The sequence below is a fragment of the Sphaerodactylus townsendi genome, linkage group LG06, assembly GCF_021028975.2.
Source record: "Sphaerodactylus townsendi isolate TG3544 linkage group LG06, MPM_Stown_v2.3, whole genome shotgun sequence".
NCBI lineage: Eukaryota > Metazoa > Chordata > Lepidosauria > Squamata > Sphaerodactylidae > Sphaerodactylus > Sphaerodactylus townsendi.
Window position 1 is genome coordinate 115,494,936 of NC_059430.1, and position 15,858 is coordinate 115,510,793.

A 15,858-nucleotide genomic window follows, 5' to 3' on the forward strand; every position below is an offset into this window, starting at 1 on the left:
ACTTTGCATGTGTCAGCCAGGGCCCGGATTTTCACCTGCCACTTCCCTGCCTTCTCTCTCAAGTCTTTCTGAAACAGCTCTCATCTTTCTTTAAGGCTTCGCTGACTTCAGAAATAATTTGTGTCATCTGCAAAGTTTTGCCATTTTGTGCCCTGTGCAGCTCACGGAGCAGGACTGCATTTCCACTGGAGAAATGCATTTGCAGCATTGTCTACCCTAGAATTGAGTGGGGATGTAAAAGTCAGCCTTAGAATCATAGAATCATATAGTTGGAAGAGACCACAAGGGCCATCAAGTCCAACCCCCTGCCTTGCAGGAACTCACAATCAAAGCACTCCCAACATATGTTCATCCAGCCTCTGTTTAAAAACCTCCAAAGAAAGAGACTCCACAACTCTCCGAGGCAGTAAATTCCATTGTTGAACAGCCCTGGCTGTCAGGAAGTTCTTCCTACAATTTAGGTGGAATCTCTTTTCCTACACCTTGTATCCATTACTCCATGTTCTAGTCTCTGAGGCAGCAGAAAACAAGCTTGCTCCCTCTTCAACATGGCATCCCTTCAAATATTTAAACATAGCTATCATGTCTAAGGTGACCAGACGTCCCGCTTTTGGCGGGACAGTCCCGCCTTAAACCAATCTGTCCCACGTCCTGCGGGGTTTTTTTAACTGTCCCGATTTTGCCTTCTCGGGCGCTCCCCTTTTCCCGCCCTGTCACAGGGCGGAAAACAGGGGAGCGCCGCAGAAGGCAGTGCGGCAGCCTCCCACGCTGCCGCGCTGCCTTCTGGGGCGCTCCCGTTTCCCGCCCTGTCACAGGGTGGGAAACCAGGGAGCGCCCCGAAAGGCAGTGCGCTCCTGCGGCCCAGTTTAAAAAGGTGACAATCTGGTCACCTTAATCATGTCCCCCCCTTAACCTTCGCTTCTCCAGACTAAACATCCCCAGCTCCCTAAGCCTCTCTTCATAGGGCATGGACTTTAGACCTTTTATAATTTTTGTTGCCTTCCTCTGGACCCGTTCCAGCTTGTCAATATCCTTCTTGAATTGTTGTGCCCAGAACTGTACACAATTTTCCAGGTGAGGTCTAACCACTGCAGAATAGAGAGGTACAATTACATCCCTCAATCCTGACACTACTCCAATGGATACAGTCCAAAATCAGAGTTGCTGATCTTGGGTGAATCACCTGGGTCTTATATACTGTGTTTAGTAAAAAAACATAATACAGGATTCTTCTAAAATTGTACTGCTTCAGATAGCAAAGTGAAAGTTATGTTTTTAATACCTCTCCTATACTTTTTAAAAAAAACCTCCAAATTTGTAGAAAAATTGCACTCCTAGAAGAGGATTGGAACCACTCTCCTTATTACAAGGATGTGTGTTATCAGAGGTAGGTAAGTCCTGTTAGATCACGACCATTTTATGGCTACACCAGCAAGAAGTTTCAAGGCAACTGAGAAGCAGAGGTGGTTTGCTCTTGCCTTCCTTTGCAGAACCTTCTTTGGTGGTCTCCCATCCAAGTTCTGATCCCGCTTAGCTTCTGAGATCTAACAAGATTGAGCTTGGGCTACACCAAGTTGCCTCCCACCCCACCCCAATCAGGTTATAAGAACCTTTTACCATTTTTGTTGCCCTCCAGAGGCAACAGAGGCCCTCCCGTTCCAGCTTGTCAATATCCTCCCTTGCATGCCACCCCTCCCTCCCTCCCTCAGCTAGAGTGGGTGGGCCATGTCCAGATGCCGGGCCTCCTCCCCTCCCCTCCCCTCCTTGCTACGAAAATAGGATCCAATTGTGAGCAATACCTTGGAGCAAGAAATCCAACTTTAAGAAATATATATTGATCCAGCTTAGAAAATATAGATTGACAATCATGCATGCCCCCCTTCCCCTGGTCAGAAGTCACATTCCTTTGCAAATTGCTTTAGCTACCAAAATCAACATAGCCAGTATGACCAGTGGAGCCCCCTAGTCTGACAAAGAAATGTACACATGGCTATCAGAAAGATAACATCTCACAGTGTTTCTGAAGTAGCAGTAAACAACCCAAATGTCTGACACCCCTCACTAGCTCACCAGGCTTCTCAGGAACCAAATGACCTTACTGTTGGTACAAGGGGTATCATAAGGTGATAGCCAAGCCGGAGCTAAAGGCAATCAGGATGTAAATGGATGGCTAACTTTGCATTTACAATTTTACTTTGTTTCGGGAACATCCTGGAATGTTTGGGAATTTCTACTAATGTTTGACGTGTGATAATTTGTTGCCATCCTAAATCTTTTGAAATGTATATGGCTTTGCTTTGATGTAACCCCAGAAGACCCTTTAAAACCTTGGACCTTTCAGCAGTTCGGGACAGCTCTCATCACTGGTGAAACCTGTGCTGGCTTAGAAATAAAGCTTTGCTCTATTCTCTAAGACTTTGTCTGTGATTGGGATTCTTTTGCCTCTCTTTCTTCCCTCTGGCTTGAGGGGAGAAGGGTCCCTTGCCCCCTTGGCTTAGGAGGCTGTAACAGAGACCCAGAGGCATCTCTATTTCTCCTCTGGCTTGGGGAGAGCAGGATTCCTTGCTCTTTTGGCTTAAAGAGCTCTAAGGGAATTCTTATATACATTGGTCTGATTCTCCACTTCTCCCTTAGCTTAGGGAGAAGGGGTTCCTTGCTCTTTTGGCTTAAAGGGCTTAACGGGAACCCGGGCAAATTGGTTACACAATGTAAAAGCAAAAAAACCCTAACCAAATGTTGACTGAATATCATTGCAATATCTGCACAGTCTGTTTTCAGCACTGATGTGATTACTCTCTGCCTTGCTTTGGGATGTTCTAAGGGGCAGCAATTCTGAGGGGGGCTCTCTTTGAAGGAGAGAATTGGAGGCATCTGGCGTTTTTTGCAACGTTTATTTCATTTCCTACTCTACAAGTGGCCAGTGTTCTTGGCAAAGTTAAGTGTGAAAAAGTTAAGTGATGGATATACATCCGAGTTAAACACACATTTTTGTATTGAGACAAATTTCCCTGCAGCCCCTTCTGTAGGTTGCCATAACAGAGGATGTCTCTTCCAAAACAGTAAGGGACAGATTTGTGCTTTCTTCCCTTGGGGAAGGGTGGGTCTTTGTTCAGCAGGTAACTGGAACAGCAGCTTATTTGCAATTCAACAGTGATGAGAACATCATTCCGGCCTTTTGATGCCATGAGGAAGATGCTTTGCTCTGGTTCCACACCCTTCCCCTAATTGGTAGGCTGTCGGCAAGTGACACCATTCTCTGGCACACCTGGATCCGACTTGAGCACCACGCTGAAAATATTTCCAGCTGTTTGACCTGCTCTGGCCTGTAACTTCCCAGCCAAGCCCAGAGGCAGCCGTATTCTGGGCTAGCTGAGAAAATGGTAGTCTCTGCACAGTATTGTTTGTACCTAATTAAACATGTACTGAGAATAACTTCCAGTCAATGTCTGTCTGATGGAAGCATTATGCAGATTTTTGCACTGCTTAACGTACAGCTACCAGCAAACTGCTTTTTGTGCCTTCTTTTTAAAAGCTACCTTTGATGTTGGAAAAGTGCCAGCAAGTTGTAAACAGCATATGACGACTCCATAGGGTTTTCAAGGCAAGAAGTGAGCAAAGTTAGCCATTGTTTGCCTCTGTGTAGCAACCCAGGACTTTCTTAGTGGTCTCCCATCCAAGTCTTAACTGGGACTGACTTTTATTAGTCTCTGAGATACAACAAGATCAGGGCCATCCAGGCCTCGGCAAAGCTACTCTTAAGTATACCACGTTCTAAACAAAGCAACGAGAACATTTAAATGGCACAAAGTGTGAATTTTGTTCCCATCTCAGTCTTACCATGAAGTGTTTTAGGATATCCTAATAAAATTGGTTGACTCGCAACCGCAAGCCCCATCCTTCCGAACAACTTCAAGAATGTACCTTTGCTTAGCATGACACAGTCAATCCCCAAGTAAGATGAAATTTGTTCACCGAACACATCTATACAAGGCAAAACCTCATTAGTTGGAAAAGTTACCCACACGCATACACACATACTTTCCTTGGCACAATATTAATCCAGCTAGGTTTAGTGATTAACAGCAGGTGGATTCGAATCTGGAGAACCAGGTTTGATTCCCCACTCCTCCACCTGAATGGCAGAGGCTTATCTGGTGAACCAGATGTGTTTCCGCACTCCTACATTCCTGCTGGGTGACTTTGGGTTAATTACAGTTCTTCCAAAGTCTCTCAGCCCCACCTACCTCACAAGGTGTCTGTTGTGGGGAGAGGAAGGGAAAGGAGTTTGTAAGCCACCTTGAGTCTCCTTACAGGAGAGAAAGGTGGGGTATAAATCCAAATTCTTCTTCTTATTATTTTATATGGCCATTTATACAAAACTCTACCCCAAACTATAGGGTATGCCACACAAAGAGGAGAACCCATAACACTGTTCCTTGAGGTACAAACCCTCTCCACTTAATTCATTTAGAATGTTTTGAGTTCCACACAGTTTTTACTGCAAAATGTTTTTAAATGTAATTTTTTTTTAAATTTCTCAGCATTCAAAAGGAAAAAAAAATTCTTTCACACACAAAACAAAAATATGAAATACGGGGAAAAAACCCACACACAAAAATTAAAGCATGACTCATACAGTAACTAGACTCAATCTATTATAACCAGCCACACTAAACACGGTAACACCAAATAATGACTTTCCACTATCTCGTTATTGAATTCGAATCCAATCTAGGTTCATGCATCTATTTAAAATGAAACAATTTATCAGTTACTGTATCATTTCTATTCTGTTTCAATCGTTTGCTTTAAAATCTCAAATCCTGCAATCATTGATCTTCTACCACATTTCTTCAATAGATAGTCCATAAAAAGGTTTCCAGTTTTTTTTGCAAACTTCTCTGGATTACTGTCCTTTAATAAAGTTGTTAATTTTGTATTTCTGAGTATCCTGTGACTTTCTGTATCGAGTCTCTTTTTGCTGGGATGTTTTCTGCGTATACAATGTTCCATTTCTGCGTATACAATGTTTTATATCCAGCCTGAAAATGTTTTAAATATGTCCTCAACACTAGCAAATCTTTTGCTGAAACATTTCCTACACCAGTGATGGCGAACCTTTTCGAGACCGAGTGCCCAAATTGCAACCCAAAACCCACTTATTTATCGCAAAGTGCCAATGCGGCAATTTAACCTGAAGACTGAGGTTTTAGTTTAGTTTCTAGGCATGTGTTACTCGGGAGTAAGCTTGGTGGTAGTTGGTGGCTTTGCTTTGAAGCAACCATGCAACTCTTCCAATGGGTGAATCACAACCCTAGGAGGGTTTACTCAGAAGCAAGCTCCATTGCCAGCAACTGAGCTTACTCCCAGGTAAAGGATTGTGCTTTAGTTCTTCAAATGAAAATCAGTTGAACAGCGTTTAACAGGGTTACCTACACTGCTTCCCCAAAACTAGGTCTTAGGTTTAATGCTAAGAATTGAGTCCAGCAGCCCAGGCCAGCCTAGATGTGTATGTGTGTGTGTGGGGGGGGGGGGGCTCTGTTTGCGAGTGCCCACAGAGAGGGCTCTGAGTGCCACCTCTGGCACCCGTGCCATAGGTTCGCCATCACTGTCCTACACCTTTCTGCAGTCCCGGGATTTCCTGATCAGCATCATTTTCTGAGCTTGCTCTGTTCCATCTAGCCTGTATTTTCATCAGTTCTGGGTTTTTTAAGTGTGAGTGTGAAATCTACAAAGCATTGATTACGCAAGCTATTCTATGGCAAATCGCAGCACGAAGGATTGAAGCATCGAATCCACAAAGAATTAAAATAAAACCCAGGAAAATCACAAGGCCGCCAGGAATTGTTTTCAAGGAGGTGAGTGCGGACAAACGTGTGTGGGTGAGGGGAAATAATAAACCTTTTGCAAAAGATTTCGGTACCTTGTGTGGAAAGGGCTGCAGATTGGAGTAGGAACTGGAAATTTCACATGAAAGGTACAGGTGAAATAAACACATCTGCCCCAAAATGTCTCATTTTATTCCATGAAGCCTATCCCCAGGAAACATTTTTAAGATTGCACCCTCATAATGCAGTCTTTGACAGTGACACCTTCTAAGCCCATAGAGGCGTCAACAGGCTGAGAAGAATGTACCTTTGTCTCTAGGACTTCACTGGTTACCAACCTCCAGCTTGCATCTGGAGACCGCCCAGAATCACAACTGTTTTTCAGACGGCAAAGATCTGGAGAAAATGCAGACTGCAAATGCAGAAAATCTGGAGAAAATGCAGACTGCAAAGCCCCCTGGAGAAAATTGGGGGTTTTGGCGGCTAGGGCATTATACCTCACTGAAGTCCCTCCCCAAACCCTGCTCCACCCCAAAATTCACAGTCTTTCTCAATGAGGACCCCGCATTCGCCTGTTGCGGTGATCTCTAGGGGGTGTGTGTGTGTCTGTGTGTGTGTGTGTGTGTCTGGAAAATGACACAGAGGCAAAGCGAATTCATAACACTAACAAGCCAGAGAAACGAAGAGATCTTTCTGGTCTTCTTTCCCTTTCCCCCGCTTCTTCCAGCATGTTTTGGAATAGGAAAGGAGCCCTGCTGGCAAACCCCTGTCCCCTTGATGGACAGGCAGACCCCCTCACGTGCCCCGCCCCCTCGCTGGCGCCCACGTGTGTTTATTGATACCACAGGCTCAGGGGGCGGTGCCGGCGCCGAGTCACGCCCCCTCCTGGACCCTCCTCACCGCCTCTCGAAGCGCCGGAACTTTTCCAGCGCCTTCCAAGGGGGCGGGTCCGCACGGCTATAAAAGAAGCGCTGCAAAAGCGACGCAGCATCGCTCCGGAGCTGCCAGCGGCGATCGCGACTGGAGAGAAGAGCCTCTGCCTGCCTGCCTGCCCTGCGCTATGGACATCGCCATCCACCACCCCTGGATGCGCAGACCCTTCGGCTTCCCCCCGCTCTTCCCTTCCCGGCTCTTCGACCAGCGTTTCGGCGAGGGGCTGCTGGAGTCCGACCTCTTCTCCGGGATGGGCACGCTCAGCCCTTACTACGGGCGGTTGCCCCCCATGCCGCATTTCCCAGAGACCGGGCTGTCGGAGGTGAGGAGGCGATCCGGGTTGGGTTGGACGGTGCTTTAGAGTATGGGCAGAGTGCTTCTTGCGCAACCCCCCCCCCCCCCACCTTCCGATTAGCCGCATTGCCAAGAGTTTGGGTGTGCAACCTAGACATGCTAAATCCGTCACGGAAGGGGGTGTGAGTGGGGCGGATCTCGGGGGGGGGGATGCCCAGGGAATAACAGCTGGAAGGGGGCAGAGCCGGTTGGTAGAGGAGTGAAATGGGCAAGGGTGCCAGGGGGTGGGCTTCGCAGTCAATTGGAGGCTGTGCTGCTACCTATTATGGTAACATTCTTTCTCTAGCCCTTTGCTGGCCTTGCCAGAGACAATAGCAGGGGGCTGGCTAGTCTAGAGAAGGAAAATGGCACCGCACAGTCCCAAGCCCACCCTTGGTTGCAAACCATGTGGCTTTGTGTCTGGGGCTGACCAGTCGCAAGAACTGCATCCAAATTGCTTGCTTTGTCTATCCCAAAAAGAGACTTGGTTGACTGGCAGACTTGATTGAAGAAGAGCTCTGTGGGGCCTTGCGGTTGTTTGGCTTGGAGGGTTGGTTTGCACGTGACAGATTCTCTCCTGGGACAGCTCTCCTCCAAGGTTCCTGCTCACACCCCTTAATGGGGATATTGTGTGACTGTTTTGGCTCTAAATATAGATCGGTACTAGAAATATCACGTTGGCGGAAAAGCCGCACACTTTGTAACCAGCAAGGTAATGAAAAGTCCCCGATGAAGTGTTCTGCAGAGCTCAAAAGCTTGCGTTCTGGTTGGTCCTAATAAAAGGGATTGTGCCGTTTGTTCTGAAATTCTTGCTGTTGTCTCAGATGGCAACAACTACCGCCAATTGTCTTATTAGTAGCTTTCCATGATTGCATCTTCTGCTCATGTGGGTAGCCGGTTATTGGGATGTCAGCTTCAGTGGTGGGATTCAGCAGGCTGGTACCACATCGGCAGAACCGGTTGTTAAAATGGTGCTTGTAGACAACCAGTTGTTAAATTACTTGAATCCCACCACTTGCTTCTTGGTTTTTACATCTGGGCTTTGCATTTGTAGAGCTGTGAGCACTTTCTCCTTATGTGCAAAACTGGAGGAAGAAATCCACATCTGAAGCCGGACTGTCACCTGCCAGTCAAAGTTCTGAGACAAACTTGCACGTACCTGGCTGTTCTACTTATAGTGCAATCCTATGTAGAGTTACTCCAGTTTAAGCCTACTGAAATGAATGAGCTTAGACTGGAGTAACTCCCCTTAGGATTGCACTGTTTGTCTTCTCCAGTTGACGCGGAAGTGCAGGTCTCTTTAAATCCTGCTTGGTAGGGATCCTGGGAGCCTGCTAGGCATTGCCTACATTTTAGGAATACGAAGAGGCTGCAGATCCTGAGAATACTGAAACTATTCTTGTATAGTGTGGTCTTGGAATACACGGCACACTGGTTCAGGGCTGGAGCAAGGGGGAACTGTGCCCGGCGCACACGTGTGCCCTGAACGCCCCTGCCCTGGCCCATGCCCGGTGTGTCCTGCACCCCCCTATTCCCTTGGTGCCATGCCACTGCACTGGCTACAGCTCAGACACACCTACACCCTGCTTTTCTCCCCAGTGGGGACCCAAGAAGCAGCTTCCAGCTTCTTTTCCTTCCTGTGTCTTGATTTCACAACAACTCTGTGAGGTAGGATACGATAATGCACTTTCAATGCACTGCACTCTGCAGCAGGATTTTGCTGTGCGAAATAGCAAAATCCACTTGTAAACAATTGTTAAAGCGCATTGAAAGTGGATTGAAACTGCATTATTCTGCATGTGCAAAAGTGCCCTTGGTGAGTACAGCCCTCAGTGGCCAGCGAGTGGGTAGTATTTGAATTCATCCCGTGCCTAGCAGAACTAGGGGGAAGCCAGTAAGGTGTTCTCTGCTTGCCAGGTGGGCTCAGGGGAGAAACGTGCGCTGCCGTAGACAAATGTAAACATGCGAGTTTAATTTCCTTCCAGGTGAAGATGGATAAAGACAGCTTCTCCGTCCACTTGGATGTGAAGCACTTTTCGCCAGAAGAGCTGAGCGTGAAAGTGGTGGGCGACCACATCGAAGTGCACGCCAAACACGAGGAGCGCCCGGTATGTACCTGTTCTGCAGAGGTTGCTCCGTGGCTTGTCCTGAAACCTTGCTGTTGGCTAGTGAATTGATTGCAGCCAAAAGGGGCAAGCTATAACTCCAGCTCTAACTGTAATTTGGAAGCAAGTTTTACTGGATTTTTCAATTGTGCCTCTTCAAAGGCTCAGGAGCAAAACCAACCTTACTTTTGTCAACCTCTCTCCATTTGCGGAGGGCCACGCCCACCCTGCTTTCCTCCAGGAAGGAGAGCTGTTGCATCGTAATTGTGGTGCTTCTCTAAAGTGCATGCACCGCACAGCATATTTATGATGAGTTGCAATCGTTGTAAATATGCGGTGCGGAATCCACTTAAGAGAACCCTTGGTTTATCTTGGCCCCCAGAAGTTTATGCAACAAGATGTTTGTTAGTCTTTAAGATGCCTCAGGACTTTGGCTTGGGCCATAGAATCATACAGTTGGAAGAGACCCCAAGGGCCATCAAGTCCAAACCCCTGCAATGCAGGAACACACATTCAAAGAACTCCTGTTAGATGGTCATCCAGCCTTTGTTTAAAACCTCCAAAGAAGGAGACTCCACCACACTCTGAGGCAGTGCATTCCACTGTTGAACAGCCCTTTTAGAAAGTTTTTCCTGATGTTTAGGTGGAATCTCCTTTCCTTCACCTTGAACCCATGACTCCTGCTCCTAGTCTCTGAACCCGCAGAAAGCAAGCTTGCTCCCTCACCAACATGACATCCCTTCGGATATCAACACATGGCTATCATGTCACCTCTTAACTATCTCTTCACCGAACTAAACATCCCCAGCTCCCTAAGCCTCTCTTTGTAGGGCATGGATTCCAGACCTTTTTATTATTTTGGTTGCCAACAGTGCGTGAACAGAAAGGAAAAAGTACTTCACGTAACTGATCTTGTGCAAGTTTTAGCTCAGCAGTAACACATGGGGCATTTATATAATTTTTATTGAGACAACAATGTGCATTGGAGAAACCAACAGGTGGGTCATATGATTTTGTTGAATCTGGTTTTGAAATGACATTGGAAGTCCTTGTGCATATAGAAGTCAATGAGGATACAGTTGTGGCAAGGAGTAATTTGTTAGCATTTTGCTTTCAAGAAGATGGTTTCACACACAGGAATCTTCTTTCAGATCTACCCCTTTGAACTTAATTAAGTAGATTATTTTCTCTAGACAGTGAGCTATGAATAGTGGATCAAATGTCATCCCTGTCTTTCTGAAACCCTTCTTCTGAAAACCTCCCTGAACGGAAGGGGCTAAATTTCCATCAGAACAAATCACTGGTAATTAGTTCTCCCAAGGACTGCTTTTGAAATGCCCTTCTCTGCCCAGATCTTCATACAAGAAAGGGACGGTGGTCCTTCGCATATCAGAGACAAACTTCTGGGTCAGTGTATTCAGTTGTTGAGGTAGGAGTCATGTTTCTATGTTACGTGCTTCAGAGAACCCACCCTTAGTGGGAAGAGAACAATGAAAAATCTAACTGGTTGTGAATAGTCCTGTACAGTGATCTAGAACAGAGTGGAGAAGCATCCTGTTAATGTTGAGGGTGGGTGTATCTCAGCCTTGCTTTCTTGAGTACTTTGTCTTACTCGAACATTTGTGAAGTCACTTGCTGGCTCCTTTCTTCCAGGATGAGCATGGTTACATCTCTCGGGAGTTCCACCGCCGCTACATGATCCCCAAGGGAGTTGACCCAGCTTCGGTCACCTCGGCACTGTCTCCGGATGGGATCCTCTCCATCACAGCTCCTGTTTCCCAGGGTGCCCTGCCGCAGGAGCGCAACATCCCCATCAGCCGTCAGGAGAAGCCCGCGGTCACTGGGAAGTAGTTGGTGTACCTGCCCGTGCCAGGAATCTTGTCCTCCTTCCCTTCTGAAGTCAGCATCTTGGGCCAGCTCTCCCCTTGACAGTAGCCAACCCCCCCTAAGCTCTAAGGAATCCACGTTTTGCTCTCTTGATTCTGCTGGAGGATCTGACGCCAGAGACTCAGTTGCCCCAGCATGATCTTTGAGGGCTCCTACTCCAGAAGCCGTCCTCCAAGAGTTGGGATCTGGTCTTTTCTCTCCTTGGGTGGGGCGTGGCCCTCTGCCGCAGGCTTAACTTGTTTGTGCTGAACTCTGTGCCGTCCGTAATAAGGATACCAAGTTGCATTTACTTAAGCCGTTGTAAAACTAATGTTGATTCTTGGTTAATAAACTTTTTGAGGTTAATGCCCTTGTTTGTAAGATTGTATTTTTTTGGGTTTGGGGTAGAGGGTGAGAAGGATAACGACTTCAGTCACATTACATACAAAGCCTTTTTTGGCATCATACAGTGAAACATTTTGTAATGACTTCAGTCATTATCTGGTGGTTGGAACCCACTGAATGAAATGTGGTTTTCTAACCTCCACATTCAGAGGCCATTTGTCTCTGAATCCCAGCGCCACGAGGGAACATCAAGTGAAAGCTTTGGCCTCCATGTCCTGTTTGTTGGCCCTCCAGAGTAACTGGTGGGCCAGTGTGTGAGACAGGATGCTGGACTAGATAGACCACTGGTCTCAGGGACAGAGCGAGGGGGAAAAGTGCCCCGTGCATCCTCCGCTCCTGCCACGCCAATGTCCGCCTCCGCCCCAGAACGCCCTCACCACACCCCCGCAGGGGCGTGTGCCTGGTGCGTCCCCCCCTGTCCCTTTGGAGCTACACCTCTGCCCGGTCTGTTCCAGCAGTGCTTTTCTTCACGCTGTGCTGTGTTTGCCATGAAATAGATTTGGTCTTTCATGAGAAAGGAAGGAAACTAGCCGTTGGGTTTTTTTCCAGGTTGTGTGGCCGTGGTTTGGTAGTTTTTGCTTCTAACATCTCGCCTGCTGCTATGGCTGGCATCTTCAGAGGCATGTCACGGGGAGATGTGTGCCACGGAGAGAACCCACAACAGCCAGTTCATGCGGGAAGTTCATGGGAAATGATACTGACAGTGGCGTCTGAGAAAGCAGTGGATGAGGGAAGCCACAACTCCAAATCCAAATCCAAAACCTTTATTAGGCATAAAAAAGCCACAACTCATGAGAGAATCCTTCTTTAGTTACATACACACTCTAGACCTTGGTAATGCCAAAAAAAGAAAAACCCACAAAACCATATGAGCTGTTGGGGTGGAGAGGTAATTGCGTATTTCAGCAGAGAAAGCAAATTTCTTAGCATTTAAGGGGCCCACATTTTGCTGGAGCACATACTTGTGCAGTCATGGCCTTTAAGCTGACCAGTGACCAAACCAGCCAGACTGTTTTTTGAAGATTGGGGTCTTGCTGTCACAGAGGCTCTGAACTGACTTCCCCATTCTAACTCTTAACAGACAAACCCTTGAAAGCATCCAGTGTATCTAGCCCAGGGTGTCTGACTCTTCAGATGTTTGTGAACTACAATTCCCATCAGCCCCTACTAGGACTCCCCCATCCCCCTGTGCAAATGTCGGTGCCTGGTCCAAAGGTAAATTACGCAATAATCTAATTTAGATCTTACTTAGTGCATGTCTTTTGTACTCATCTGCTCCCTTCTTGTCATCCTCACAACCATCTTGTGAAGAAAATTTTGCTGAGAAAAAAAGAGGTAGTTTTATACCCCACTTTTCTCAACTGCAAGGAGTCTCAAAGCGGCTTACAGACTCCTTTCCCTCCCCTTGCAGATGGGGCTGAAAGAGTTCAGAGGGAACTGTGACTGACCCACAGTCACCCAGCAGGCTTCATGTATAGGAGCAGGGGAAACAAATCCAGTTTACCAGATAGGAGTCTGCCAATCATGTGGAGGACTGGGGTGTGAAACACGGTTCTCCAGATTAGAGTCCACCGCTCTTAACCAGGAGGGATTTTCAAGGCAAGTAGCATTTGAATTCAGGTCCCTCTATTCCAATCTTCCAACTGCTAGACCATACTGCTTTCTGAATGTCTTCTGAATCTTTTTGATGCAACACTTCTGGAAATTGGCCTGTTTCTGTCATGACCAAAGCTTTGGAGACTGGACACAGCTGCTATTGTGGTCAAATTGTTTTCTTGCTAAAGGCATAAACTGACTGAGTTGGCGAGTAAGGATGCAAAATAGCTTGCATGTAAAAAAGAGTTTGGATTTATACCCTGCTTTTCTCAACCTTAAGGAGTCACAAAGTGTATTTTCTTTTCTTTCCTGTCCCCACAACAGAAACCTTGTGAGATAAGTCGGTCAGAAAGAGTTCTGAGAGAATAGACTAGGCCAAAGTTACCCAGCAGGCTTTGTGTGGAGGAGTAAGGAAACAAACCTAGCTCACCAGATTAAAGTCTGACAGTCATGTGGAGGAAGAAGAAGAAGAGTTAGGATTTATATCCCCTCTTCCTTTCCTGTAAGGAGACTCAAAGGGGCTTACAATCTCCTTTACCTTCCCCCACAACAAACACTCTGTGGGGGGCTGGGACTGGGGCTGAAAGAGCTCCAAAGAACTGTGACTAGCCCATAGTCACCCAGCTGGCATGTGCTGGAGTACACAGGCTAATCTAGTTCCCCAGATAAGCCTCCATAGCTCAAGTGGCAGAGCAGGGAATCAAACCCCATTCTCCAGATTAGAGTGCACCTGCTCTTAACTACTATGCCCAGCCCAACCAAGCTAGAGTAGGACTGGTACTCTACATAAGTATTGCAGGCGAAGACAGTGGTGGGATCCAAAAATTTTAGTAACAGGTTCCTATGGTGGTGGGATTCAAACTGTGGCGTAGTGTCAATGGGGCGTGGCGGGGCATGACAGGGGTGTGGCCGGGCATTCCACAGGTGGGGCATTCCTGGGTGGGGCTGTGGCAAGGATGCAGCAACTGCGCCAGTCCTTGGGCGGGAAACGAATGCACGCAGGCGCAGGCTGCCACGCAAGCCGGTGCACCTCCTACTAGACTGCTTCAAGTTCTGCGCGCTACTGCTGAGAGGAGGGGCGTAACTAAGACAAAAATCACGTGGCAGAATCACCAATTAGTAACCCCCTCTCAGCACACACAAATAATTAGTAACCTACTCTCGGGAACCTGTGAGAACCTGCTGGATCCCACCTCTGGGCGAAGACCCTCTTATTGGAGCCTTCTGTGCTTGCCTGGGACCAAATCAAACCCAAAGTTGGGGAGTTAAAAGTATATGCAGCAAACTGCCTCCTGACAAGTCCTGACAGGGCATGCCTTCCACCTACGGTCTGTTCCAAACAATACCAAAAGCAGCAGCTAGTACAAAGAACACCATTTGAGACAGGCCAAAATAAAACATTCCAACGATCCAGCTAAAGATATATCTTCGACTGGCATGCAACTCCTAAGAAGGGATTAAGAGACATGTCCTGCCTATTGTCAGGGCTTTCCTGGGCAAACAGGAATGTAGTTTGGTGCAGAAGGAAAGTCAAGCTCCCTGGCTTCTGCCCAAGAAGAAACTGGAAGCTTTCTTCTTTCTACCCAGACTTTCCCCCTCGCTGCTGTAAAGAAGAAACTGCAAGGTACAATTCCAGAGGCTTAGTACTCCTATTAAAAAATACCATAGCCTGATTTTTGGAAGAGAAATAAAAGCTGCATCTGATCAAAACCAGCATAAAAAATTTACCTGCAAAGGAAAGCCAAGTCAAGAGGCTTTATAGTCCTTGTGGACAGACAGGAGCATCTTCTTACCTTCAGAGGTTGCCAACAGACGATAGCAAAAAAGACCTCCGTTTGGGAGGAAGGCTTAATAGGTAAAAATGGGTGGAGCTAAACAAATAGCACCCCATCAAGCATCTGTTAAAGGGGCAAACTTTTTTTCTCACTTGGTTGTTGGTAGCTCTATTCAGAAGGAAAGCAGAAAGGGACAAGGGAGATGTAGATGTTTGTAGCCGGCTTTTCTCCCCAATTGAGACTTAAAGCAACTTACAACGTGGTTTGTTCTCTCGACAATCACCTTGTGAGGTAGGTTAGGCTGAGAGTGGGTCAAGGTCACCCCGAGAGCTCTGGGGCAGAGTGGGAATTTGAACCTGGGTCAACCAAATCTGACTCTGCTAGTAACCGCTCCACCACTTTGTCCCCTTCCGCACATCCGCTTTCGCAATTGTTTGCAAGTGGATTTTGCTAGTTCACACAGTAAAATCCAGCTGCAAAGTGCATTATTCTGAATGTGCGGAAGGCAGGGCCTTTATGTCAGAAGCCGGCATGGGAGAATCTTGGCTCCTACTCTTGACCCCTGCTATTGCAAGATTTTTATAGGGGCTGTTGTTGGCATAATATTTATGCCCATGAGTAACTGTAGCGTAGCTTTGCCGTGTGTATGAGCCAGCTTATTGCAAGTGGCTTGCCGTGGGCTGCCCGGCTTCCCAAATCTGAAATGGGCGTTGCTATAACTAGGACCTCACTTTGCTTTTTCATAATGGAGACAATTCTAGAAGTCGCGCTCTCGGCACAGGTCCAAGGCTAACCCTACAGGGTGGGTGTACTGTTTGATGTGAGAGACACAGAATCCTAAGTTGCAATACCAGTTTAGGCAGGAAAGGCACTGGGTGGGCTCGGGCAGGTGGTGTCTTTTAGCCAAGCTTGTTTTGCAGCGGGGAAACGAGAGCCTCTGACAAGCTCTCTTGCAGGACGCACCTATAAAGAGCCAGTTGTGGCTCTTTTGCAGTGGTGGGATCCCAAAATTTTAGT

The 15,858-nt window shown here is 47.1% G+C and overlaps 1 protein-coding gene across 1 annotated transcript; it reads left to right on the plus strand.

Moving 5' to 3' along the window:
* Positions 1–6,797: 6,797 nt before the first annotated feature.
* Positions 6,798–11,431, plus strand: HSPB6 (heat shock protein family B (small) member 6). The gene is made up of 3 exons (XM_048500413.1): positions 6,798–7,083; positions 9,080–9,202; positions 10,853–11,431. The coding sequence occupies exons 1-3, from the start codon at positions 6,889–6,891 to the stop codon at positions 11,048–11,050; spliced, it is 516 nt and encodes a 171-aa protein (XP_048356370.1). The 5' UTR covers positions 6,798–6,888; the 3' UTR covers positions 11,051–11,431.
* The last annotated feature ends 4,427 nt before the right edge of the window (positions 11,432–15,858 follow it).

Coding starts and splice junctions, on each gene's coding strand:
- HSPB6 (XM_048500413.1), top strand. CDS start 6,889: ATGGACATCGCCATCCACCACCCCTGGATGCGCAGACCCTTCGGCTTC. Junction 7,084..9,079: donor CAGAGACCGGGCTGTCGGAG/GTGAGGAGGCGA, acceptor ATTTCCTTCCAG/GTGAAGATGGATAAAGACAG. Junction 9,203..10,852: donor CCAAACACGAGGAGCGCCCG/GTATGTACCTGT, acceptor CCTTTCTTCCAG/GATGAGCATGGTTACATCTC.